At 39.9% G+C, this 26882-nt stretch overlaps 1 protein-coding gene across 1 annotated transcript in view; it reads right to left on the reverse strand.

The window, feature by feature from the left end:
- LOC135102759 (aspartate dehydrogenase domain-containing protein-like) overlaps positions 1-26882 on the reverse strand; it is a 167482-nt gene that overhangs the window by 41791 nt on the left and 98809 nt on the right. The window contains exon 5 of the mRNA XM_064008276.1: positions 8909-9088. Within this exon, the coding sequence (XP_063864346.1) occupies positions 8909-9088 (180 nt within the window). The remainder of the gene's footprint in view (positions 1-8908; positions 9089-26882) is intronic.

The raw sequence follows: 26882 nt of genomic DNA on the forward strand, positions 1-26882 counted from the left end.
AGAAATGAACATCTATAAATAAAAAAAGTAATTTAATGTAAATTTTACATCTGAATTGGAAAAAAATAAATAAATTGATGGTAGTGTTGTGGCACTGGTGTGTGTCATAGGCAATGCTGGCAGTAGTAAAAACGCGTTACAACGCTGTAGAAGTTACAGGCCATGTACTCGCAAAAGCTACAAAGCCCAGGTGGATGAATGGGTGCTTGTTGGCTGGAATGCAAGCCAACTAGAGACAAGCCGCTCTTGGACTGAGAGGAGAGTGGAGCTTAAGATTGCAAGACAGCAAGCCTATGTTGCTTTGTGCTCCCTTGAGACTCAGCCCTGGTTATGTGCTCTCACCCTGGGCTGTGCCTGGAGCTTGGATAGTGGATGATGGAGATGTGTGTGTAATGTGCTCTCACCTTGGACTATGCCTGGAGCTTGGATAGTGAATGATGGAGACGTGGTGGCTACTTGCACCTTGGACTGTGCAGACAGTGGGTACTGGATAGTAGTGATTGAGACATGTGTCGTGAATGTGCTCCCACTGGTGGACTGTGGTTGTGTGCAATACTAGATGCTGTGGGTAGTGAGGCGGTCGTGTGCCTTGCCCTGACTCAAGTGACAAGTGTACTGTGCACCCTGGACTAATATTGCATGTGATTTGTACTGTTGTTATGTGTGCCTTGTATTGTTGTGTGCCCTATTCCTGTAAATAAAGTGACGTGTTGTGTGTGCTTAAGTGTCTCATTACCCTGCCCCTCTCAGTAGCATAGTCGAGTCAGCCTGAGTCTGTGTGCTGCCTCATCGCTTCACTAGCCAATGGCCCTGAGGGCAGTGGAGCCCTGTTGCTGTTGTGTGTGAGTAACTGCCCCTTGGTAGCTGCTGTGATGTAAGTGAAGGGCTGAAGGATGCCATCATAACAACTAGCATCAAAAAGTGGGATTCCTTTTGGTGTCAGAAGTGCCTGCCTGAAGGTGGTTGCCACAACAGTAGTTTATCCAACACACACACACACACACACACACACAATATCAAGATCAAGTCAGCAACAACAACTAGCCAATGGCCCTGAGGGCAGTGGAGCCCTGTTGCTGTTGTGTGTGAGTAACTGCCCCTTGGTAGCTGCTGTGATGTAAGTGAAGGGCTGAAGGATGCCATCATAACAACTAGCATCAAAAAGTGGGATTCCTTTTGGTGTCAGAAGTGCCTGCCTGAAGGTGGTTGCCACAACAGTAGTTTATCCAACACACACACACACACACACACACACAATATCAAGATCAAGTCAGCAACAACAACAACAGACACTTTACTCCCAGTAAAAAAGTAGATTTTATGGGGAATTTACACCATTAAATGGACCTGGAAGAGGACAGCATCACCAGGAAGGCCTAGAGATGTGGTTTGTAGGGTGCATGACTGAGTGTGTAGGCGAGGAAACAGTGAGTGTTGTGGATTCATGGCTCCAGATGACCTGATTAATTTCTAAACAAAGATGTCCTATTCAATTCCAGACTCATTTTCACCAAGGGATGAAATGAACTTTGATAGATTTAGTGACAAAACCAAAATGAAAGTGAGACAGGGTTTTTGAAAATGAGATTAAGAAAAGTGGAAAGTGATGCAGAACAGCAGAAAGAGATGAAAGTAGTGTTGGAAATGGTAAAATCCCTTTAAGATAAGCTGGAGTAGAATCTAGGAAAAGATGGTGAAATTTTCAAGCTGAAAACTGAACTGGAGGAGATGAGTGAGAGAACAACAAAATATTGAGAAAAATGAGGAATTACAAAACATGGAAAAAATAATGAAAGAAAACAAAGATTTGAAAGCAGAGCTAGTGAAAGGTGAGAAGAGGGTGAGAGAGGGGATCATGAATGAAGTGAAAGGCTGGAAAATAAAAAATGAAAAAAAAAAAAGTAGACTTTAAGGAAATGATTGAAAAGCAACTGATAAAAAAAAAGAAAAAGAAAAATGTAGAAAATGAAGTGGTAAAGACACTGAAAAATGATGAAGAGAGATGCAGCAGATAAGAAGGAAAGTTCATGTAATAAAGGAGAAAAATATAACATATAAATGGAAAAGGGATAAAGAAGAAACAAAAACAGTGAAAGATTTGTTGAAGAAATTAAGCGACAAAGATGACACTAAATTCGAGTAAAGAGTGGAAGAAGTTGTTTGACGGGAATCTTATCTGGAAGGCAAAACAAGACCTATGAAAATAAGACTAAAATCACAAGTAGCAGAAGAGATATTAGAAAGAACATCCAAACTAAGAGAAATAGAAGATTGCAAGGATATATGAAATAAGAAGAACAGAGAAAAATTGAAAGAAATGTATGAAGAGACCAAAGAGAACAATTAACCAAGAACAGAAGAGGAAATAACTCAATTTTTTTGGGTGAAGTTTTGGGAGACAAAGTGAAGAAATGGTATATAAAGATAGAGAAATAAATTGAAATAAAAGATAAAAATAGTAAAAATGAAGGTCAAATTGTAATGTATACCAACATAGGTGCATTGATACACAAAACTGAAACAACAAGACTGTTTAAAAGGAAAAAATCAGAAGATGGTGTGTTTAATGGAAACAAAGCTAAAAGTAGAAAACCAGATAGTCAATTAACAATAACTACAATATATGGAGGAAAGACAGGATTGGTAAAAGAGGGGGAGGTATAATGCTAATAACAAGAAAAGGGGAAATGACAAAAACAGTGAAATAAGGAGAAGGAAAAAGCAGAAATAGTGAATGTTAACTTAAAGGATAATGACGGAGAAATCCTGACAGTAATAACAAATTCTTGGAGCAAGGAAGAATAACAGAGGTATATTTCATACAGGGACTGCTACATGTAAGCCTGGTTGCTTCTTGCAACTTCCCTTATTTCTTATGTTCTTATGTTCTTATATGAGAAAATAATAGAAGACACCATTCACTGTTTGAGTAAATTAATCAAAAGTAATAAAAGAGTATTATTGGTTGATAACTTTGATTGCAAAGAAGTAAATTGGGAAACGTTTGAAGCAGGATGAGATGAGACTGCATGGGGAGAAAGATTTCTGAAGCTGACAATGAGAAACACAATGAGTGACTGAAAATACAAGATATAGGGGAGATGACAAACCAGCAAGACTAGACCTAATACTAACAAAGGGTGAGGACCTAAATAAAAATTAAGATACATGTGCCCCATGGGAAAAAGTGACCATGTAATGATAGAAACAGAGACCGATAATTATATCAGTGAAGAGGATGAATCATACAAAGAAAATAGGAGAAACTATGGAAAAGCAAATAGAGATGATCTCAAGAAATTTTATGAAGAAATAGACTGAAAAGATTGAATGTTGTGCAAGATAAGTATGACATTTTTTATAGAAATATATGGAACTGGATACAAACCTAAAGAAAAAGGAAAACAGGTGTGGTTTATTGCAAGATGTACAAGTGCAAAAAAAAAAAGATGAAACATGGATAAGAATAAAAAGGAATTGAAACCAAATAAATAAAGAAGACTTTAAGATAACAAGAAATGAATATGTGAAAATAAGGAGAGGAAGAGAAAAGATATAAAAAGGATATAGTTGGAAAATGCATGGAGGAAACAAAACTGTTCTGCAGATTCATAAATAGAAAAATTAAACTGAAAGAAAAACTAAAAAGATTGAAGGATGGAAGTGAAATATATGAAGACCCAAAAGATATGAACAAATTGCTAAACAAAAAATTTAAACAAGTTTTCACAGAAGAATCAGAATTTAAAGAACCATGAGACAAGAAGACAAAAAAAGCAAATGTGGGAAATTATAGTAATTAAAGAAATTTATAAAATAATGGAAGAACTGGAAGAAAGAAAAGCAACAGGACCAGATTTCATTTTAAGAGTGCGGGAAACAATTAATTGAAACTGAATATGATATAATAAAGTGCTCAGTATCAACTGGAATAATGCCTAAGGAATGAAAGAGAGCATATATAGTGCCAATTTGTAAAAATGGAAGAACTACTAAACTACAGACCAGTATCAATGATCAGCATAGTTGTAAGATCTGATCTGTGAAAAAGTGACAAAGAACCAGTGGACAGGATTTCTAGAAAAACATGATATAGTAACAGAAGAACAAAGTGGCTTTAGACAAAAGTAATCATGTGTAACCAATTTAATGAGCTTTTATTCAAGAGTGACAGATATAACACAAGAGAGGGATGGATGGGTAGACTGTGTGTATTTAGATCTAAAAAAGCTTTTGACAAAGTTCCCCACAACAGGTTATTATGGAGGCTAGAAAATAGGTTTAAATGGAAAAAGAAAAAAAATGGATGGAAAGTTACTTAAAGGGAAGAGAAATGAGAACGATAGTAAAAGATGTAAAACTGAAATGGAGAAAAGTAGATAGTGAAGTACCACAAGGATCAGTGCTGGCACCAATACTCTTCCTGATCTAAACAAATGATATGCCTGAAGGAGTGAAGAGTTACATAAGTTTGTTTGCAGATGATGTGAAATTACAAAGATATATAAGAAACAACAAAGATTATGAAATTCTAAGAGAGGACTTTAATAAAATCTGGGACTAGAGTAAGAAATGGGAGATGGAATTTAATGTGAAAAAAAATGTCATGTAATGGAAATGGGAAAAAGTTAAGAGTCCAAAATGGACATATAAAATGGAAAATGAAGAAATAATAACATACAAGAAGAGGATGATCTGGGAGTCATAATACAGGATAGTCAGCAGTCAAAGAAGCATGAAGAAAAGATATTTAGAGATACATATAGAAAGGTGAGAAATGTTGGAACAGCATTCCACAATATGGATAAAGATATGATGAGAAAGATCATTACCACTTTGATTAGTGCAAAGTTGGAATATGCTGAATCAGTGTGCTTTCCACAAGAAACATGTAAAGAAAATAGAAAGGATACAAAGGATGGCAACGAAGATGGTTCCTCAAGATCCCCTAAAGCAAAGAAGCCTCTAGCATTTTGCCTCTGTTAATTGGAGGGAGCTGAGGAGGCATTATGCTGATTTTCCTTAGAATGACTACTGCTTCTGTGTCAGAGACCTGTCTCTGTGTACTGAGCACATAACAGTTGATAGTGTCTGGAGATGTACATTCCTCACTCTTCTTCTCAACCTAAATCTTCTAACCTTGGTTTAACACAGCCTGTTCTTGTCCTATACATTATAGAAAGGGTACTTTAGCCTTCTATCACCACCTGAATCTCATGCACTTCATCTTTCTACCCGGAATCATGCTAAGTCTGTTCTCCAACTAGCCAAAAACTCCTTCATTAATAGAAAGTTTCAAAATCTTACAAGATCTAACTCCCCTCGTGACTTCTGGCACCTAGCCAAAAAACATCTCCAATAACTTTGCTTCTTCATCTTTCCCTCCTTTACTTCAACCTGATGGCACCACTGCCATCTCGTCTGTTTCTAAAGCTAAACTTTGGTCAAACCTTTGCTAAAAACTCTACCTTGGATGATTCAGAGCTTATTCCTACCTCTCCTCCACCCTCTGACTACTTCATGGTACCCATTAGAATTTTTTGCAGTGATGTTTTCCATGCCCTCGCTGGCCTAAAGCCTTGAAAGGCTTATGGACCTGATGGGGTCCCTCCTATTGTTCTACAAAACTGTGCCTCTGTGCTTGCACCTTGCCTAGTCAAACTCTTTCAACTCTGTCTCTCAACATCTACCTTTTCTTCTTGCTGGAAGTTTGCCTACATTCAGCCTGTTCCTAAAAAGGGTGACTTCTAATCTCTCAAACTACCTTCCTATTGCTTTAATTTCCTGCCTATCTAAAGTTTTTAATCTACAGTAACCCAGACAGTTATCCCTTCTTCTTCAATGACACTCAACTGTTCCCCTCTTCTACACTGAACATTCTCAGTCCATCCTCTACTTATAATCTAAACTGGAAACTTCACATCTCATCTCCAGCTTAAAAAGCTTTCATGAAGTTAAGCATTCTAAGTGGTTTGCACCAATATTTCTCATTCTCTCAGCTGCTAACTCTGTATAGGGGCTTTATCCACCCATTTATGGAGTATACTTCACATGTATTGGGGGATTCCACTCATACTGCTATTTTAGGCAAGGTGGAATCAAAAAGCTGTTCATCTTATTAGTTCCTCTCCTAACTCTCTCTAACTGACTCTCTTGACCCTCTTTTTCAATGCCACAGTGTTGTCTGTCTTGCTATCTTTTACTGCTATTTTCATACTAACTGCTCTTCTGATCTTGCTAACTGCATGCCTCCCCTCCTCCCATGGCCTCGGACTTTCTTCTTGCTCTCATCTCTCTAATGCAAAAGTTAACCAGTATTCTCAGTCATTCATCCCTTTCTCTGGTAAACTGTGGGATTCCTTGCCTGCTTCTGTATTTCTTCCTTCCTATGACATGAACTCTTTCAAGAGGGAGGTTTCAAGACACTTATCCTTCAGTTTTTTTTATTTTCTTGACGTCTCTTTTAGGACTGGTGGGATTTTTTTTCCTCCAGTTTTGTTTCCCTTGGCCAGTGACCCTCTTATGAAAAAAAAAAATCTTTTCCTCACTAAAAAACAGGTGTCTCAGGTTACTGAGAGTGGCCCTTCTCTATTCCCCCTAGTTTCTCTATCCTTATTTTCGATTCAAAACTGGATGTTGCATCTATGTTTGCAATGACCTAACTTGCTCTCATGCTCATGGTCTTGAATCTTTCAAATTTTCTACCATCTGGCTATGACTACAGTCACTCTCAAATTAAATTTATCCATGCTGTATACCTCTCACCTAACTCCTCCGACTATAAAAAAATCTTTGGCTATCTAGCTTCCAAAGTGAAGCACATCCTGACCTTCTTCCCTTTTGCAAAAACCTCCATTCTTGGAGACTTCAATATTCACCATCAGCTATATCTTTTCTTTCTGATTGTTCTATTGCTGCTGTGGTAGATGGTCACTGTTCTTCAAAGTCTAATAACTGTTGTTCCTCAAGGTTCTGCCTTGTCACTCACTCTCTTCCTATCATTCATCAATGATCTTCTAAACTAAACTTCTTGTGCTATCTACTCCTATAGCAATGATACCATCCTGAACTTTTCCATGTCATTTCCTAGATGTCTCTTCAGGAATTAAACAGCTCACACAGGGAAGCCACAGAACACTTGACTTCTGATCTCTCTAAATTTTTTTTTATTGGGGAAGAGCAAACTTAATTCTGTTCAGTGCCTCAAAAAACTTAATTCTTCCATCTATCAACTCAAGACAACCTTCCAGATAACTATCCCATCTTCTATAATGACACTCAGCTGTCCCCTTGTTCTACACTGAACAACCTCAGTCTATCCTTTACTTATAATCTAAACTTCACATCTTATCTCTAGCTAAAACAGCTTCTTTGTTGTTAGGTATTCTGAATCGCCTCTGCCAAGTTTTCTCACACCCCCATCTGCTAACTCTGTACAGGGGCCTTATCTGTCCATGCATGGAATATGCTTCACATGTATGGAGACAGGTTCCATTCATACCACTCTTATAAACAGGGCAAAACCACAAACATTTCCCCTTATCAATTCCTCTAACTAAGTGTCTTCAGTCTCTCTCTCATTGCCACAGTGCTGCATTTCTTGCCATCTTCTACCACCATTTTCACTCTAACTGCTTTTCTGATTATGCTGCACAAGACTTTCTAATTTCTCTTACCCTTATTCTGTCCACTTCCCTAATGCAAGAGTTAACCAGCATTCTCAGTCATTCATCTCTTTCTCTGGTAAACTCTAAAACTCCATGCCTGCTTCTGTATTTCCTCCTTCCTATGACTTGAACTGTTTGAAAAGGGAAGTTTCAAAACACTTGTCCTCTGCTACTTGATTTTTCTATTTGGCATTGCTTTGGGAACTAGCTTCCAAGTGGGCCTTTTTATTTTTTTTTTTGTTGTCCTTGGCCAGTGATTCCCTTAAATAAAAAAAAAAAGAAAAAAACTCCTATTGATCTTCATCCATGATTCAATATTACACTTCCTTTGAAGTTTTTAGTTTGCTTTCTTGCATTTGTGTAGTTTTCTGGATGGAAAAGATTTTTTGTTTTCATTCTCATCTTCTGAAACAATTTTTCTCCTTTATTGCTGTTCTCACCTCTCAACACCACCAGAGGTTGATTTTCTTTTTTTAGTTTTCATTTTCTTTATACCAAGAGTTTTACAACTAATATTGCTCACTTGTTTCTGAACCCTTTCCATTTATTCTTTATGTTATTAGCCAACACTCTCTGAGTTTCTGCTATTTTCTCAGAAATTCCTTTGTAATAGCCCAGGTCTTCCAGTCTTTAAGTTCTTAATCTTCACCAACCACAATTTGCTCTCTTCCTTTCACTTTCACATAGACCAATTTGAGGTTTGCATCTGCAGGTAATGATGGAACACTTCTAACATCACAAAATAGTAATTTGCTGTTAGTAACAAAAAAGTCAATCACATAACTTTCTGTATATCTATGCACCTTGCTATTCCACCTATACCATGTCCATTTGTGTGATTCTTGATGTGAATATGATTATGACACATGAACTTAGTGTAAGAAGAAAACCCAAATGAAATGATGAGATCCAATGTTCAAGTAGTACATGTGAAGACAGAGAAAAATATGAGAGAGTATGCAAGAACTAAGATTCTACACTTGTGGTCATCCCCTTGTGGGAGTTTTTTAGAACAGGAATGAGATGTATACAGTCAAAAAAAATAACATGTATTTACTAATATATGAGTACATAGGCAATTTTTTCCTTATAAACTCTTCCAAAACTTTTCCATCATATCTACATTACCTGATGTAGGAGCTTTATATCCCTAAGGATACCTTGGTACTATACAAAGTATATGCACAAAATAATGAAAACAACTATTTATGTTTATTTGAACAAAAATTTGATGATCTGACCTTTAATGTTCCTTCATCAGCCATCTTCATTATATCTTCAGTCCCCCAAAAAGCTCCTGCTGGTATGTAGAGGCCTTGCATTGCAGCAGCATCCCGCAAAGAGGTTTCAACTTCTTGGGAAGCAAGTGCTGTAGGCGATCCAATCAAATAATCTGCCACCTCTAAGAACATTGGTCCAAACTGAAAAGAGAACATCATTTATTTTATTATCTTTTTTTTGATAATATACTGTGATGATAAAGAGATAACTAGATGATTACTGACAGGTAATTTTTATTTTGGCACCACTGTACTTTTAGAAGCAGCATCTAGGTAATCTAAGGTGTGAGGGCAAACAGGTGTGTTACTCTGGAGTGGGCAACCAGATAGGTGAATATAAATGTAAGTATACTTTTTGGTCTAAGCATTCTAATTATATTGTACTGTTTTGCACTTCCTTAGGTTATCATATACATGCACCACCCGCCATACGGACATCAACTTTACGAACATCTGGGTTTGTGAACGTAAAGGACCGTTAGCTAAAAACATCTTTGTTGTACACCAAATGCAACATGAGATTTGTATTGAGCACCATCTGCCACTTTTTGCTGTTCGCCATTACCAACAACAGCAGCAACACCGTAGCATCCGCCATGTTGCTGGTCTATTTCACCACAGTCACTGTACTGTTTAGACATCCAGACCTACTCTTGCACTTCATCCAACTTTATCTACATATTTTTGGTCCATTCATTGCTCACCATGCTTGGATATAAATGATCATCAATTGAGGATGCTGGTGCCCCAAGGAAATGCTAAGCTATCTCATTAGAAATGAAGGTGGTGGTAATCAAGAAACTTGACAATGGTGAGAAGATGATGAATGTTGCACATCCCTATGGAATGAATCACTTCACCATAGGCACAATCTAGAAGATGAAAGAAAGGATAATGAAACACGTCAAGGGGGCCATACCAATGAAATCTACGGTTATGAGCAAGAACTAGACCAAAGTGATACAAGAGTGATACAAAGTGATACAACTTCTTGTGCTATGGCTTAAACATCAACAGCTGAGGTGAGTGCTACTAAGCCTGCAGCTTATTCATGAAAAGGCTAAATCCCTATTCAACAATCTGTAGGCAAAGGCAGGGGAAAGTGTGGAAGAGATGTTCATTGCAAGCTACAGCTGGTTCAACAGATTTAAGAAATGGGCAAACCTACATCACATGTCAGTTACTGGAAAAGCAACAAGTGCTGGCAAGAAAGCTGCTGAGGCAAATCATCCAATTTGAGGGTTACATGCCAAAACAAATCATCACTGATGAGACTGGGCTGTTTTGGAAGAAAATGCCAGGAAAGACCTACATCAGCCACGAAGAGAAAACAATGCCATGATTTAAGGCAGCTAAGGACAGGCTTACCTTGATGCTAAGCAGAAACCTACCATGCTGAAACTGGTGTTTGTTTACTGGGCAGAGACACCATGGCTGCTGTAAAATTTCAAAGAGCTCTTTGCCCATTATTTGGAAGCAGAACAAGAAAGCCTGGGTGATCCAAGAAATCTTTGAGGATTGGTTCCTTAATCATTTCATACCACAAGTGAGGCTGTATTGCAAGGAGAGGCTACCTTTTAAGATTTTGCTCATTCTTGAGCAAAGGTGTGATAGCTACCTTCAAGAAATGTTACACCCAACACACCTACAGCCAAGCACTCAAGATAGTTGATGAAAACACTGAGATGACTTTTTGGAAGAGTTACAATATCTACAAGTGTATCAAGAATATCCGTAATTGGTGGCAAGAGGTTAAGCAAACTAACCTCTCTGGTGTGTGAAAAAACTTGTCCCCACATGGTCTCCAAATTCAAAGGATTTTGTGAAGAAAGTAAGAAAATCATGGAAAATCTTGTGGAGATTAGTAAAGATCTCACCCTGGACCATGATGAGATACTTGAGTCACATGGGGAAGAACTCACCAGTGAAGAACTTATGTAACTGGAGATGATGCAATGAAAAGAACAAGAAGAACAGGAGTCTGATGAAAACCCTGCCCCTATGAAGAAGTTAGACACGGTGGTGATGGCTGAAAGTTTCAGTTACCTCGATATATTCCTCACTTTTTGAACAATAGGACCCTAGTGAAGAGTGGTTTAATGAGGTAGCTTGGGCAATGCAAGATGCCATCCAGTGTTATCCTCGTATCTATGAAGAAAAAATAAACGCAAGACAATGTACACATCGCTTCTTTAGTTCCTTAAGAAACAAGGGCCAACCACAAAAACTGAGAAGCAAGTGCCCTCAACTTCAGGTGTTTCAGTAACTTCACCAGTTTCATCTTCACCTGCCTCTGATCCCCTCTGATCCCAATTTCCCTGCAAGTGTTCCTGTAACTTCATCAGTCTCATCAAAGTTGTCTCCTTCCCCTGCCTCTGCCTCTTATTTTTCCAATGGTGACCAGCAGTAATTACCCCATCACCTTGTCTATTAAGCCTATTATACTACTGTATCAGGTAAGAAAATTACTTAGTACATTGTTGTTTATTTTGGTACAATTTTGTGCATTATTAGGTTGCACTTTTCTTCCATGGAACCATTGCATCGATCATATGAACATTTCACAATATGAACAGCCATCTGGAAAATAACTCGTTCATAAGTTAAGTGGTGTTTGTATGTATACAAATTAAAAACAGTATAATTACAGTGGGGTATGATAAGTTTCACACTGAACAATCCAGTAGTCTCGTCAGGGTCAGTAAGTGTGTTTGACTAAGGCTTCACTGGTGGTTCATGAAGTGTTACTGTGGCAGCTCAAATCCTATTGGTTCATTTATGAATGCCACTCACCTAATGCATGCAGGTGCAGCTGTATCAAACACGCAGAGATACCAGCAAGAGTCGTGTGCTATCAATTTAGTGTCAGATGTTTTGTGCTGAATGTGTTGTGATGCCATGGTCTGTAGCAGCTTAGTTTGTTTAGTTTAATTTTTACTTTTCATTAACTTTTGCTTTAAATTTTTCTATACCTTTGGTTACTTGGTAGCATGTCCGAGCATTAAAAATAATTATTTGGTAGCGTTACCCTTATTTTGTTTACATGGACTGATATCTCTTTGGAGTAGTGAATTTATATAGTTCTTTTTTTTACAAAAGGGGTGACTGCAACTGGGAGGAAAAATGACAGCTCACCTTCTCACAAAACAAACAAAATTTATTCAGTTACTATTTCACCATAATTCATTCACAATTTAATTTACATGAACTTTAGTGAACAAGAACAGAGAAAACTTAATATCCAAAATTTCTCCACATAATAATAATAATAATAATAATAATAATAATAATAATAATAATAATAATAATAATAATAATAATGATGATGATAATAAAAATAATGATAATAAATGGTTTATTATTAAGGCAGTTTACAAACTGAAAATGTACAGAGGGGGTGGGGAAATACTTAACACTAATCCTAAAGCATACTTTCACCTGCCTGCTAAAACCCAGAATTTTGGACTGATTCCCCTCCCCCAGGCCAAAAGAAATAGTGAGGTGGTACACTCACTGTCACTCACAATCTACACATCCTGATACCGCAACATCATAGTTATGTGGGAAATATTATTTTTCAAGTATGAAAAATATTTTTGCTTACTTACCTGTTTCATATGACTCAAGAATAGAGTCCTGGGACTTGTCCCTGATCGCAGAAATTAAATACCCCCTTAAAAACCCTCCATAGTGCATATGGAGGGAGGGGGTATGAAGAAAACGGGTTGCGTACCCCCCCCTCCCTCCATCCACCCACCGCGTGCCGGGGCTGCTCCATTCCTTTTCTGCTCAGGAAAAACATGCAGAGGGGAGGAGGGTGGGTTTGAGTCATATGATACAGGTAAGTATGTGAAAATATTTTTTATACTTGAAAAATAATTTGTTGTACAACCTGTTTCATATGACTTAGAAAGATTCCAACATTTACTGGTGGAGGGTGCATGTTCTAAAAGAAACAACTAAACATAGAAACCTAACCAGAGTTAAAGAACCTGGATGTGTTCTAGTAGAGACTAGATGAGCCCCCCAATACTTACAGCGTGTCTTGGAGTACCTGGAAATAGGAGGTGCATGGCAAGGCTATGTACGTAAGCATACTCTCATCACCTCATAACTCCGGTTAAGTATGGTTAAGTGCAGATGGCGTACGTGTTCCCTTCAGTTGCTCCTTAGTTGACAATGTTGCCCGTTGCAACTATTGGGCCAAGAGAAAATGTGTCGTTGTCTGTTCGCTCAACATCCCGAAGGTATGTTTGGCGAACACAGAAGGGGTTTTCCATGAGACTGCATTCAGTATCGCCATCACGGATTTGTTACGCCACAGGTTGAGAGAAGTGGTGACAACTTGAATGTCATGTGTCCTCACTCTCAAGGGCATCAGAAAGTCCTCATGCAAGGAGTGATGAGCTTCTAGAATAGTTTCCCTCAGGAGGTAAGATAAGGCATTCCTTGAAAGTGGCCTGGATCTGTCCGAGGGGGAGACAAAGAGGTTCCTAGGTCTGGGTGTTACCTCCTTCATTCTCTCCGATAACATGCATAAAGCTCTGACTGGGCATAACACTCACTCTTCATCATCCCATCCCATAGCGACTGCCAGGCTCTTAATCCGGAACTCTCTAGGGAGGGGGTTTGAGATCATTTCCGTCTTTGCTATGAATTCTGGCAAGTAAGAGAGTAGCAGGTCATCACCCAGCCGAATTATCCTGTGGGACAAGACCTGAAATTTGCCAACTCTCTTAGCGGTCGCTAATGAAACAAGGAAAAGAGCCTTCTTGATGAGGTTCCTAAATGATGTGGTCCTCAGGGGTTCGAAAGGTGCCAACAAAAGAGCCTTCAGAACCACATCCAGATTCCAAGATGGTGGACTGACGATCCTTTTGGGGGCCTGGATCTCGAATGACCTTATAAGATTCTTCAGAGCTGGGTCATCTGACAGGTTTAAGCCTTTCAAAGAGAAAACACTACTGAGCATGGCCTTATAGCCCTTAATGGCTGAGACAGACAAGTGGCAAGACTCGTGTAAGTAAAGGAGGAATTCTGCCAACTTCTGGCTGGAAGGATGTGAGACCAAGTGGCCTGTATTGCAACACCATTGCCTGAATTTGTTCCATTTATGTTGATAGTTCACAATAGTGGAATTTCGTCTAGATTTCGCCACTGTCTTTGCCACCACTGTCTTCGTGATGAGGAACGCAAGGAAGCTGAGAGGAACAAATACCTACCTCAGCGATAACTTGTGTGCTGCCTCCCAAGCCATCAAAAACGCCCAGATCCCCCAGTTGAAGCAAGCAAGAGCTCAGGGGAAAATAGCCTATTTCAGACATACTAAGCTCATTGTTAAGGATCAACCAGTTCGAAGCTCTGACCAGCCCAGGAATGACGAGTCACTGATTACCGGACTTGGAAAGATGACTACCCAAGGACATTCAAGAGACATTGCTGCTGATGGTGGTGTTGCCCAGGTGACTACTCTTATTGATGCTGCTACAGCGAGCGATGACAGCCAGATGGACACTGTGGGAATTGATAAGAGCCAGGATGCTGCCTATCCTTCCCTCCCACCACCCGTGGCGGGAATACCTCAGGGAGCTCCCGCCCCATCTTTATCCCAGGCCCAGGACACCAGCACAAGAAAGAGCTTGAGAAGAAATAACAACAAGAAGTAGGTATGAAATAATACAATCTGTGATGAACTACACAAATCCCTATTTTCTTTAGCTATGTCTGTCTCTGACCACCTTCCCTATCATTCAGTCGGTGATGATGTGCTATGCTGTCTCATTTACAGTGATTTAGTTAATATTAACTATCTTTCATTGGCAGTACTTGATACCATGGTATTCAATCCACTTCACTTCCAGCAGGATGAAGACTTGAATAATAATGCTGATGCGTTATTTTACAATCCAGCTAATAGTACACATAAATCTTCACAATATATATATATATATATATATATATATATATATATATATATATATATATATATATATATATATATATATATATATATATATATATATATATATATCTAACAGATCACGACAAACAACCTTGGACTAATAATGTATTAACATTATTAAGTATGAATATAAGAAGCCTTGCAAGCAATTGTCAGTCATTTACTGATCAATGTCTGAATTGTAATTATATAAAATTTGATGTCATGGGCTTCTCAGAAACTAGATTAGATAACATTGTGCCATTGTTTAACATACAAAGTTATAATTTATACACTACTAATATGGATAGGAATGGTGGAGGTGTATGTATGTATGTCTCAAACATTTATAATTCAGGTATTCAGGTAGTATTTTGGAATCTTATTTTGAATGTGTTTGTGTGGAACTCTGTACTGATAGAGAATCTAACTTTCTAGCTTCTGTATATAGGCCACCTAAAGGTAATTTATTTGACTTTCTTAATGCTTTACATCAATTACTGAACTTTATTGAAGGGAAAAAGTACTCTAACTATTATTTCTTCAGGGACTGGAATTTAGACTCGCTTAAAGCTAACGATACAAGCGTAATAGACTTTATGAATCTTATGTATTCTCATAGATTTTTTCCACTAACTACTAAGCCTACTTGAGTTACTGATACTGGCGCCATGCTTATTGATCATATTTGGACAACTCAACCTGGAAACAATATTATGAATTGTATTATATACACTGATATAACTGACCACTTTCCAGTTTACTCCCAGTTCCTTATGAACTCTAATAACCAGAAACATACATATGTATATAAAAGATGTTTTACCCTAGTGAATATTAATAATTTCATAAACAAAGTAGGACTTACTAACTGGGAACAAAATCTAAATACTTACGATCCACACAAGGCTTTTGAGATGTTTTTAGAATTTTTTCTTGATAACTTTCAACAATGTTTTTCAGTAAAAAAGGTAAAAGATAACAAGTACAACAGAAGTCCATGTATAACCTCCAGGTTAAATACCAGTATTAAAGAAAAACACAGATTGGAAAAACTGGCTGTAAAATGGCCTTTAACTTATAAATCAAGATATAAGGCCTACAGAAATAAATTAGTATCAATCTTATGTACTGGTAAAAATAAATAGCATGAAGATGAATTGAAATCCAGCCAAGGTGATGCTAAAGCCACTTGGAAAATTATCAACCAACTACTGGGTAGAACTATTAATAATAAAAATACAAATGAAATCAAATTAAAGAATCAATCTGCTCCTGCAGCAACTATCTTTAATGATAATTTTCTAAGCATGGCAGTGAAGATACATCCACGTGGAAACATACAACACGTTTCTCACAAGGACTACATGAATCAGGCTTCAGCCTGTTCTGTTTACTTTTATCCAGTTACCATAGATGAAATACAATATTACTTAATCTTTGAAAAACTCAGTGGCAGGATATGATGAAGTTTCACCTGAAATGCTGAAACTTACAGCAGAGTATATCAGTAACCCCACTTACTCACATAATCAATCTATGTTTTAGACAATGCTATTTTCCTGATAAACTTGAAATTGCTAAAATAATACCAGTCTTCAAATCTGGTGATAAGGGAGATGTAAATAACAATAGACCAATTTCTGTTTTACCCTCACTTAGCAAAATATTTGAAAAAGCACTAGCAAAGAGACTGACAGTATTTCTAGAATCTTTCAACCTGCTATCAAACAATCAATTTGGATTCTGCAAAAATAAATCCACAGAAACAGCAATGCTAAAGTTTACAAGCGAAATATACAAGAATATGGAGAGAAAGAACCATGTGGTAGGGTTTTTTCTTGATTTGAGTAAAGCATTTGACTCTGTTGATCATAACATATTATTAAGTAAGCTAGAAAACATTGGAGTTAGAGGGTTACCACTAAAATTGCTTGCTAGTTACATGTCAGGTAGGAAACAGTCTGTATTTTGTAACAATTACATGTCAAATAAAAAAAAAAAACTATTATTAAAGGTGTGCCACAAGGTTCTATATTACGTCCCATATTATTTCTGATATACATCAATGATATATGTAATGCTAGTGATATGCTTAGTTACGTTCTATTTGCCGATGATACAAGTCTTCTTGTAGCAGATAATGATTTGTGTAACTTAAATGTGAAGTTAAATCAAGAATTGCATAACATATTCAAATGGGTAACTGCAAATAAATTAACAGTAAACATTAATAAAACTAACTTCATATTGTTTCAAAGCCGCTCTGTTGTAAGTAATTTTGGAACAGTTTCTAATGGAGGTTGTGAGCTAAATCGTGTTTCTTCTACAAAATTCTTAGGAGTTATTATTGATGAAAATTTAAATTGCAAAAAGCATATACAGTTGGTGTGTTCAAACTTATCAAAAACTTATGGAATTTTATTCAGAATTAGGTACAATCTCACAACTGAAGCCTTACGCAGCTTATATTATTTATCATGTTATCCGTACCTTATTTACTGTTTATCGATCTGGGGCTGTACTTGGCCTACAGTTGTGAATGATGTCTATGTAGCACAAAAGAAAATAGTAAGAACCATTGCCTTCAAAGGTAAATATGATTCCACCGACTTACTGTTTAAGGACTTAAATATACTAACTTTCAACCTCTTAAAGAAATATTTCATAGCGCTGACCATATATAAAAATGTTAATGGTAATGATCCTAATAACATAATATTTAATGTATTCCACCATAGCCAAGGTACCTGAGGAAATCATCTTAATTTCATTTGCCCACAAGCAAGAACTAGTCTGTATAAATTTTCTATACATTGTGTTGGTCCTAAAGTATGGAATGTATTGCCTGATGATATAAAAAAACTGTTGTAATTTCAATATTTTCAAAAGTAAAATGAAAAAGTTCCTATTTAATAGTCTAAGTCAAAACTGAGATCTGTAATAAAATTTTAGTATTTTTTTTTGTATATTTGAATTATGTAGCTTATTACAAAAGTAACTTATTGTAAAGATATTATTCCCTAAAAAATGGTGTAATAATATTATTTATTTTCTACTGTTCTATATGATTTACATTGTTGCCCTGCCCTCTATATAAGTCAAATTTATATGTATATCATTCCTCTGTCTGCTAGGGAGCCTCGGCTCAGCGGGCTAATAAGTAATGCTACTTCACTGTAAAAAAGAAAATGCTGTTCTGGGCAATAAACAATTAATCAATCATTCAAAAAAACCCTTCTGGAATAGCCCTGAAATCAGAGAAGTCACTCGATAGTCTCCACCCTACTAGTTGGAGCACATGGAGATTGTGGTGGAACCTGTAGAAATGGGACTGACAGAGAAGGTCTTTCCTGAAGGGAAGCCTCCTTAGAGTGTCGATGGATAACTCCACAAGGGCTGTAAACCACTCTCTCTGAGGCCAGAAGGAGACTATCAGAACTAGTTTGACCCCCTTTGAACTGAGAAGCTTGTTGATCACCTTCCTGATGACATGGAAGGGGGGAAAGGCATACAGTTTCTTGTGGTCCCAGGGAAAGAGAAATGCATCCATGGCCACTGCCAATGGGTCATGAAAAGGTGACACAAAGTTGGGGAGCCTGTAGTTCAGACGTGTGGCGAACAGATCCACTAGTGGGTGACCCCAAAGTTTCCACAGGCTGTCGCACACCTGCTGATGCAGCACCCATGGTCTGATTCTTTCTGCTGAGACAGTCTACCATTTTGTTGCTCTCTCCCCTCACAAATTGAGTAAGGATGGTCACATCCTTGTCCTCCACCCACTGTAGTGTTTGTTGGGCTTCATGGTTGAGCTTGGCAGACCTTGTGCCTCCTGCTTTCTTGATGTATGACACAGCTGTGGTGTTGTCTGAAAGAAATGGCTATCATCCGTCCTTGCAGATTGTCTTCAAACACTTGAAGTTCCAATCTTATTGCTCTTAGTTCTAGAAGTGTGATATGTTCTCTTTGCTCCTGTAGCGATCAACTGCCGCTCACCTCCGCTTCCAGAATGCGTCTTAGTATAGGAACAACTCTGGGTTCTCTATCTCCAGTGAGTGGCCTCGGAACAGGTTCGTAGTGCCTGGCCACCACTGGAGGTCCTCCAGAACTCCCTGGGACATTGGTATTGGATGAGAACTGTTTGCCACCCTTCTGTCCCAGTGGCTGGACAACTGGAATTGGAGGCTTCTCATCCTGCGTTGACCTCCTGGGACTAACTGAGCTAGCTACGAAAGATGGCCGAGCAGGACTAGCCATTCCTGTGCTGGTGGGCAGGACCAGCTCATGAAGTTCTCTATGGTCTCCAACAATCTGGACACTCTACCTTGTGATGGAAAAACCTTCAAAATCATTGAATGGATTTCCATTCCCAAAAAGGTTGTAACCTGCTTTGGTTCTAAGATCTGACTTGTTTCAATTGATGGTTATTTTGAGAGTCTTGCACAGGAGCTTTTCCCTTGACCTCCTTGCCTCCTGACTGGAGGGCGCCAGTAGAAGCCAGTTGTCTAGGTGATGGATCAATCATATCCCTTGCTGGTGTAAAGTCACTGAAACTAGACCCATCACTCTCGTAAAGATCTGAGGTGCTGTTGACAGTCCGAAACATAGAACTTTGAACTCAAATGTTTGATCCCCCCAGACAAAGCGAAGAAATTTCCTGCTTTCCTGATGGACAGGAATTTGAAGGTAGGTGTCTTGAAGATTGACAGACAACATCCAATCCCCTCTTCACACTGCCGACATCACTGATGTACTTGTCTTCATTCAAAACCTTGTCTTGTGGATGGACCGATTTAGGACTGAAAAATCTATTACTGGACAAAACCTGCCCGTAGCTTTGGGCACCACAAAGATGTGGCTGTAGAACCCCGGGCTAGAGGATGCCAACTCCACCGCTCCCTTTCTCAAGAGAGACGGTATCTCCTCCTTCAGGGCTCTTCCTCTCACTAAGTTGGGAGAATAACACCCAAAATGTATTGGGAAATCTTAAAGTGGCAGATGACTGGTGAAAGGGATGCGATAGGCTTCTCTGAGTATTTCCACTACCCATGGTCTGGCTCCTTTCTCCTGCCATACTTCCCAACTATGTGAGAGACACTCCACTACCTGTGAGGTCAAGAGGAGAGGCTCCTATTTGTGAAAACCCGACTTGCTCGGGCTCAGGCCCACTGTATTCTGCCGCCCCTTTTGTGTGTAGTTAGAGGAGACAGGGCGGCTTGGTTTCTTGAAGTTAGAGACCTGCCGTTGTGGTTGTCGATAACTTGAGGTGGAGGGTTTATTTGCTGGGTGACTACTCAAAAGGGACTCAGCTTGTTGGTGTCTCTTCTTTAGTGCAGCTGCAGGGGCCTCTTGAAAAGATTTAGTGGCCTTCGCATCTGAGTGCTTTCTTGCCTGAGCCACCTTATCTTCCTCAAAGAGGAATGGGGAGTCTACTGATGACTGAAGTAGAATCCTTTTGTCTGAGACAGCGAAGGATAAGGGTAGGGTTTTCAAAACCACTTGCCTCCTGAACGTCATTAAGTTAGAGAGCACCATCATGATCTCCCATGTAGCACTCTGCATTACCTGCTGCATACTAGCAACCGCCTGTGCCATCAGCACATCCTTGTTCGGGGCAGCCTCTCCTAATTTAGCCAGTCTTGAGAAAGCCCCGAATATCCAGAATTGGAAATTCTGAATTTCCCATATCCCCCGCACAGCTTCCTCTAAGTGGAGGATGTCAGTGCCAGACAGGGATGGATGAAGATCTGAGGCATTCCTGGGAAGGAAGTAAGCAAAGGACGAGTTCACCACAGAACCCTTTCCCCTCTGTGCATTGTCGCTGACTTCATACCACTTCCTCTTCAGTCTTCGTGTATAAGGAAGTGTGGCCAAGCTCCCGCTACATAAAAAATCCAAGACCCACTTATCTACGAATCTGGTTTTAGGAAGTCTGAAGATTCGGCCTCTGTTTGCTGTTCCTCCTCCCTGGTGATGATTCACACGAATCTTCATAGGTGTTCTGCACAGGGATGCGAAGTTCTTGTGGAGCATAAAACTCAGTCTTCAAAGGAATTTGCTGGAGGGTTCAGGGAATGTGGTTCATTAGTCTAAACCATGGGCATCAGCCCCATCTCCCTGCAAGACTGGAGTTTTTGTTGGCCAAAGCGTGTCTTCTTACAGAAGGGTAGTGTTGAGGTGCATGGGTAACAGGGACCGTGGGGGCAACCTCAGTAACACTTCTCGACCCCTCACTATGAGGTAAACGTTAGGGGAGAGGCACAGGGACCGTGGGAACAACCTCAGTCAGACCCCTTGCCTGCTCACTGTAAGATAAATGGTCATGTCGTGAATGTTTAACTCATCCTTTCAGGTCCTTAGGCTCCCTTCTGGACCTCTTGCTGGGAGAGCAGGCTTGATCCTGTGTCAGAGGGCCCCTATTTGCACGAATAGTCAGTATGTGGGGGGGGGAACTGATGCATCCCGTGAGATGCCTTCGTGCTGGTTTCCTGCTCCCTGTACCCCTAAGCTAACTACATTAAGTGAGGGATTCCTGGGAGCACCCACTGTCAATTGTCCCTCACCGGCCAATCCAACTTGTCTCATATCAATGAGCTGAACATCATCGGTGGAGGGTGGGGCAAAGGATGTGACCTCAGTTGGCAGTGGGGGGGCTGCTGAAACTGAAAGGTAGTTAGGAAGCTCCCTAACCACTGTCTCCTTAACGACCTCCTCAACTACGTCCTTCAGACGTGTGTTTGTCAGTGTCAGACATGCTCTGGAAGTTAGCAAACCGAGACATTACACTTAGCACATTAGATAACTGTGTCTGCAAAACAGCCGATGGATGTGACTCTGTCTGTGAGGCTGAAGGGCCAGGGTCCACTCTGGAATGGGCCGAGAGAAAAGAGCCCTCTGGTAGTTCAGTCACTTGCACCAAACCCTAGGGTTCTGGTTTCCCGAGAGAGGATGATGATGAGTGACGTAAGGAAGTACATTTCTTACTATAAGACTTATGTTTCGCTTCTTGGATGTGTTGAAGCTTGTAGGCCTTAGGCAAGGTGTCTTCCTCCCAATCCTTACACTTGTCACACCTGTTGGTAAGGGTACATGCCCCACCCCTGCACTTAACACAGATGTTATGAGGGTCCATGGTTTCACTACTTATCTGCCTTGTACAGCCTTTATCATTGCAGATCCTCCTATGTAGAGGAGGCATAGGGTCTGTGGCTGATGTAACTCCATCCATGGCGTCCATCCTTGTAACCCCAAGACAAAGCTGGCAGGAGAAGCAATCAGGGAATACATGTCCTCTCACTCTTGTCGCAAAAAAGAGAATGGAACAGTCCTGGCATGTGGTGGATGGGTGGAGGGAGGGGGCGTATGCAACCCATTTTCTTCATACCTCCTCCTTCCCTCCCTCCATATGTACTATGGAGGGTTTTTAAGGGGGCCTTTAATTTCTGCAATCAGGGACGAGTCCCAGGACTCTATTCCTAAGTCATATGAAACAGGTTGTGCAACAACTTTCCCCTTCCCCACCTAAATGCCACAAGTAAGCAATATGGTCTATTGACTGGCCATCATTTACAGCGCAGCATTACCCTATCCACCATCTTATGTCCCATGATGGCAGACAAACCAGGTCCTAAACAAGTACTGCCCTAACCACACTCAACCATCAAATGCACACTGGCCTTTACAAGGCGTTACTTCCCTTAACATTACCCCTTAACATGGTCCAGAGAAATGTACTCATCTAAAACATAACATCCTGTAAGACAGAAGGGAGGTGAGTGGGAGTGGCATCATGAGGCAAAGCTGGGCTTTGTCTGCCACCAACACCCCAACATGCACATATCATTATTTCAATCATATTTCACTTTAATACACTTCTTTTCACTCCCAAGTTATTGTCACTGTCTTCCCTAACACATATAGTTACAGACTATTACAACTTTAAATTCAAGGTATTTTACCTGTCAGACAGAGGGGAGGTGAGTGGAGAGTGGTGTCATGAGGCACAGCTGGGCTTTGTCTGCCTTGCGGCACTTTTGTAGTGTCCCTCTTTGGGTCTAGCTTGCAAGTTGCCTCAATAACATTTAATTCCTTCTCTCCTCTGATTTGCTATACAGCTTTGGGATCTATCATCCCATTAGTGAAACCAATCAAGGAATCTGGAAAAATTTAGTGGCAGTGGCAAAATAATTTCCAGGGTTGTTTCTAATAATTTTCCTTTTGAGTGATTGATGTCTGTGTTCCTGCCTAATCAGATGAGACATTAATTTTGTACTCCTTACCCAAATGAGCTATTAGATATATGCATCAGAGGGTCATTTAAAACACACTGAGAAGACAAGGAGAGCAGCATTACAGTGTAACAATACTTTTTTGACTGTGTGTACAGTTGGGTTAGTGATTTAATGATTATGACCGTTGCAGACTGCTCATGTTTTTTTTTTTTGTGTTCATTACAGCTGATACAAGGCACAAGATACTCATAGAAATCTTTCCTTTTCTCTTTTAGATCACTTTTCATGCAAAATCTGAAAGCACCATCATATTCACGAGTATTTTATGCCTAAGAGTACATGTTTAATTTTAAGCATAACTTCATAATGGCTGGACATGACAAATATATGTAAATTAGTGTAGAAAACATGAAACTTTATTCCTTAACTCATACTCACCATAATTACTTTGTTTTTCCCCAACTGAGATAGAAAACAGAAATATAGTTGAACAAACACTGTTTCATCTGTGAATGTAAATAAAATTCACCATCACCTTCTTTCCTTTCCATACATTCAGAGAGAAAAGTTTATGGATGGGCTGCTATGGATGATCAGAATGAGAGTCAGTGCTGCCAAGATTCAACAAGACAGGGCCTGGATTCATCAAATTTACCAACTAGATCCTCTTATGAGGACCAAGTTACCAAGCTGCTATTGGAGGTAATAAATCGGTATTTAGCAATAACATAGCAACATCCTGGCAAGGAATGAGAGTTGTTGCAACTGGTAGTCAGCAGAGGGTTCTGGTGGCAGGAAATAGTCAATCATCTCCAAGCTTACACAAGATGTAATAGGCTTACATGTGCATGTGTTTACAAACACATATGGCTTGACATTCAGAGTATTTCAGTACATGGATATATAGTATCTCTCTAATTTTAGTTATTGATGCCTCAAGAGGTATTTTATCATTATAATGTTTCATAAAAGGCTCATTCTACATGGCCTGTTCCAAACTTGTGTGTGTGTGTGTGTGTGTGTATATATATATATATATATATATATATATATATATATATATATATATATATATATATATATATATATATATATATATATATATATATATATATATATATACACACACACACACACAATATATATATATATATATATATATATATATATATACACACACACACACACACACACACACACATTTTCAACTCCTCTGACAGGTAAACAAAACCTTAAAATGCATATGTGTATAGAACATTTTTTACTTAGAATTACACGTTCTTTCACCTCTCAGTATTTCCAGAAACTTGCATTACACCATATATATATATATATATATATATATATATATATATATATATATATATATATATATATATATATATATATATATATATATATATATATATATATATATATATATATATATATATTATTATGTGCAGTGAGATAAAGTGATATAAAATGGAGAAAGTAGTAAGAACTGAATGAGAAAAGAATAATGAAACAAGGAGAGTGAGAGATGAGAAGAGAGACAGGTTGGGAGCGAGACTTGGAGGCCACCTCTTACCATGAGTTAAAAGAATTCATGGTAATAGATTATTAATGTGGCCGAGAAGGAGTTAGTACCGCTGCTCCGCGAGAAAAAATTCAAAGGCCTTAAGGAGGCGGCTACATGGGCAGATGACCATGTGTTGGCACACTGGCTGCCTGTGCCACAGTGGATTGGTGTTACGTCTGGTGAAGCTAGTGATGATGTGTCTAGTGGCGTAGCTGGCGCCAGTTTGTCTGGGAGTCCATGTTTCAGTAGTAGCTCTAGTAATAAGTCAGGGCAAGTCAGCCATGTAGGTAATAAATAAGTCTCCAACCAGCCCACAAGGGAGACAGTCTGGGTGCATGCAACACAGCATTCCCCAGTATAGTGTGTAGCCCATGTGTTATTATTGTAGAAGTACAGGATACTTTAACTTTAATTGTCCCAAATTAATAACTGTCACACCTTCCAAGACGCCCCAGAAGCCAGTGGCCTTGATCATGTCCCAGGGTCAGGATCAGAAGGGTGATGAGATCCAGGCTGTGTTTAGTCATGAAGGTGGAAAGGCCGGTGTGGCCGCCCCCTCATCTGTTGTTACCTCACTGTCCTCTGTGAAGTCTGACTTTGACTGGTGCTGTCCATTTCTATGTAAGGGCACTGTTTAAATTGATGGGGTTACATAACCTGTTACAGTTTTGAAAGACACAGTGGCACAGCAGCTGCTGTGCAGGAATGTGACTGGGAGGCAAGTTGCCTCTGATCAGCCTGTGGCAAGGAATTGGCATTGTGGAGAGCTTTGCTACAGCGGAGATTAGGCTGTCATGCTTGTTAGTGACTGCAGAGGCACCAGTAGCACTAGCAGAGGACCTCCCAGTGTCTGGTGTTGATTTTCTTCTGGGGAATGACCTGACAGGTGGAAGAGTCTGGGTGCAGCTCCCATCCATGGACGCTGACCCGGATGTGGAGGTTGCTGATGTTGCTGACTCTGTTAGTCTTGTTGTTACTCACCCTGAGGCAATGTGAGCACCCCGGCATCGGGCGCCCACAAGATCTGTGACTCCAGGGGTCAACTGCAATAAGACAGGGCCACCACAAAAGGAGTGCTGTGTTTGTACTGATGCCACAGTTGGGGCAGAGTGCCCAAAGGGCTGCTGGCCAGGGTTTTGACAAGCCAGAGTTAGATTCATCTTTGAGTCAGTGTGCTGGGACTGACTGCAAAAGTGCAGAGCCACCACAAGAAGCACCTGATTTTGGTGACAGTGTTGCTGAGGGTGAGGTTGGAGTGATGAGTTTGGGTTATTTGTTTGATTTGATGGCTTGCCTCACCCTGCAGAACCTCTCAGAGGTGCTCAGGCTGAGTTGTCACCTGGTGTTGAGACTGTGGGCATTGGTACTGAGTCTGAGCCCCAGTTAGTTGTGTCTGGTGTGTCAGGGGTTGCTGCTGAGGGCAAGGAGACTCCTGACTCTGCTGGGGAGGTGGGAGTTTCCTCCCCTGTGGGGTGCACCAGAGGCAGGGAGCAGGCTGCTCCCTTGCTGAGACCAGACATGACAGGTGTTTGCTCATGTAGTGAGCCACCCATGCTGGCAGCTGCTGCAACAACTGTCAGTGTAGTCAAGGAGGGTTCTGTCCCTCATGTATGTGTTGCCCCACTACTTGCCAAGGCAGGGGTGGATGGCAAGGAAGCAGAGGATTGGGTAGCATGTGTTAAGAGTAACACTATTGTGAATAACCAGCAGAAAGAGGAGGACGGAGGTTTCTTGCTCCATTTTGATGTGCCATCCACAATTAAGGAGGCATGGGTTCTGGAAGAACGTAGCAGCCTGGTGCGTGGTCATTTTGGAGTCAAGATGACTCGGGAGCATCTGGCACTGTTTTGGTGATCGGGTGTGGCCATGTTTGATGGGCGTAACTGGGTCAGACTTACCAGCCTGATGACCTCTTGTTTGGGGCCCCTCTCAGTTGCGTTATGGTTGGTGTTGTTTCCCCTGGTGTAGAGGTAATTGATGATGTTGCTTGCCTGATTACTCCTCTCAGGGCAAGTTGCTATGATGTATTTGATGTGAGCATTACGGAGCTGCGTTGGGAGGTAGCGCTGAGTGAGGCTGCCTGTGATGCTTTTTTGTTTGTCGTTCAGGAAGCACCCTCAGTGTTGCTAGGGACTTTGTTTGGCTGAGTTGTTGTTGATGATTGTCAGGTGAGAAGTTTAGTCTGTGTTGGTGGATGTCAAC

Source organism: Scylla paramamosain, chromosome 8 (genome assembly GCF_035594125.1).
Source record: "Scylla paramamosain isolate STU-SP2022 chromosome 8, ASM3559412v1, whole genome shotgun sequence".
Lineage (NCBI taxonomy): Eukaryota > Metazoa > Arthropoda > Malacostraca > Decapoda > Portunidae > Scylla > Scylla paramamosain.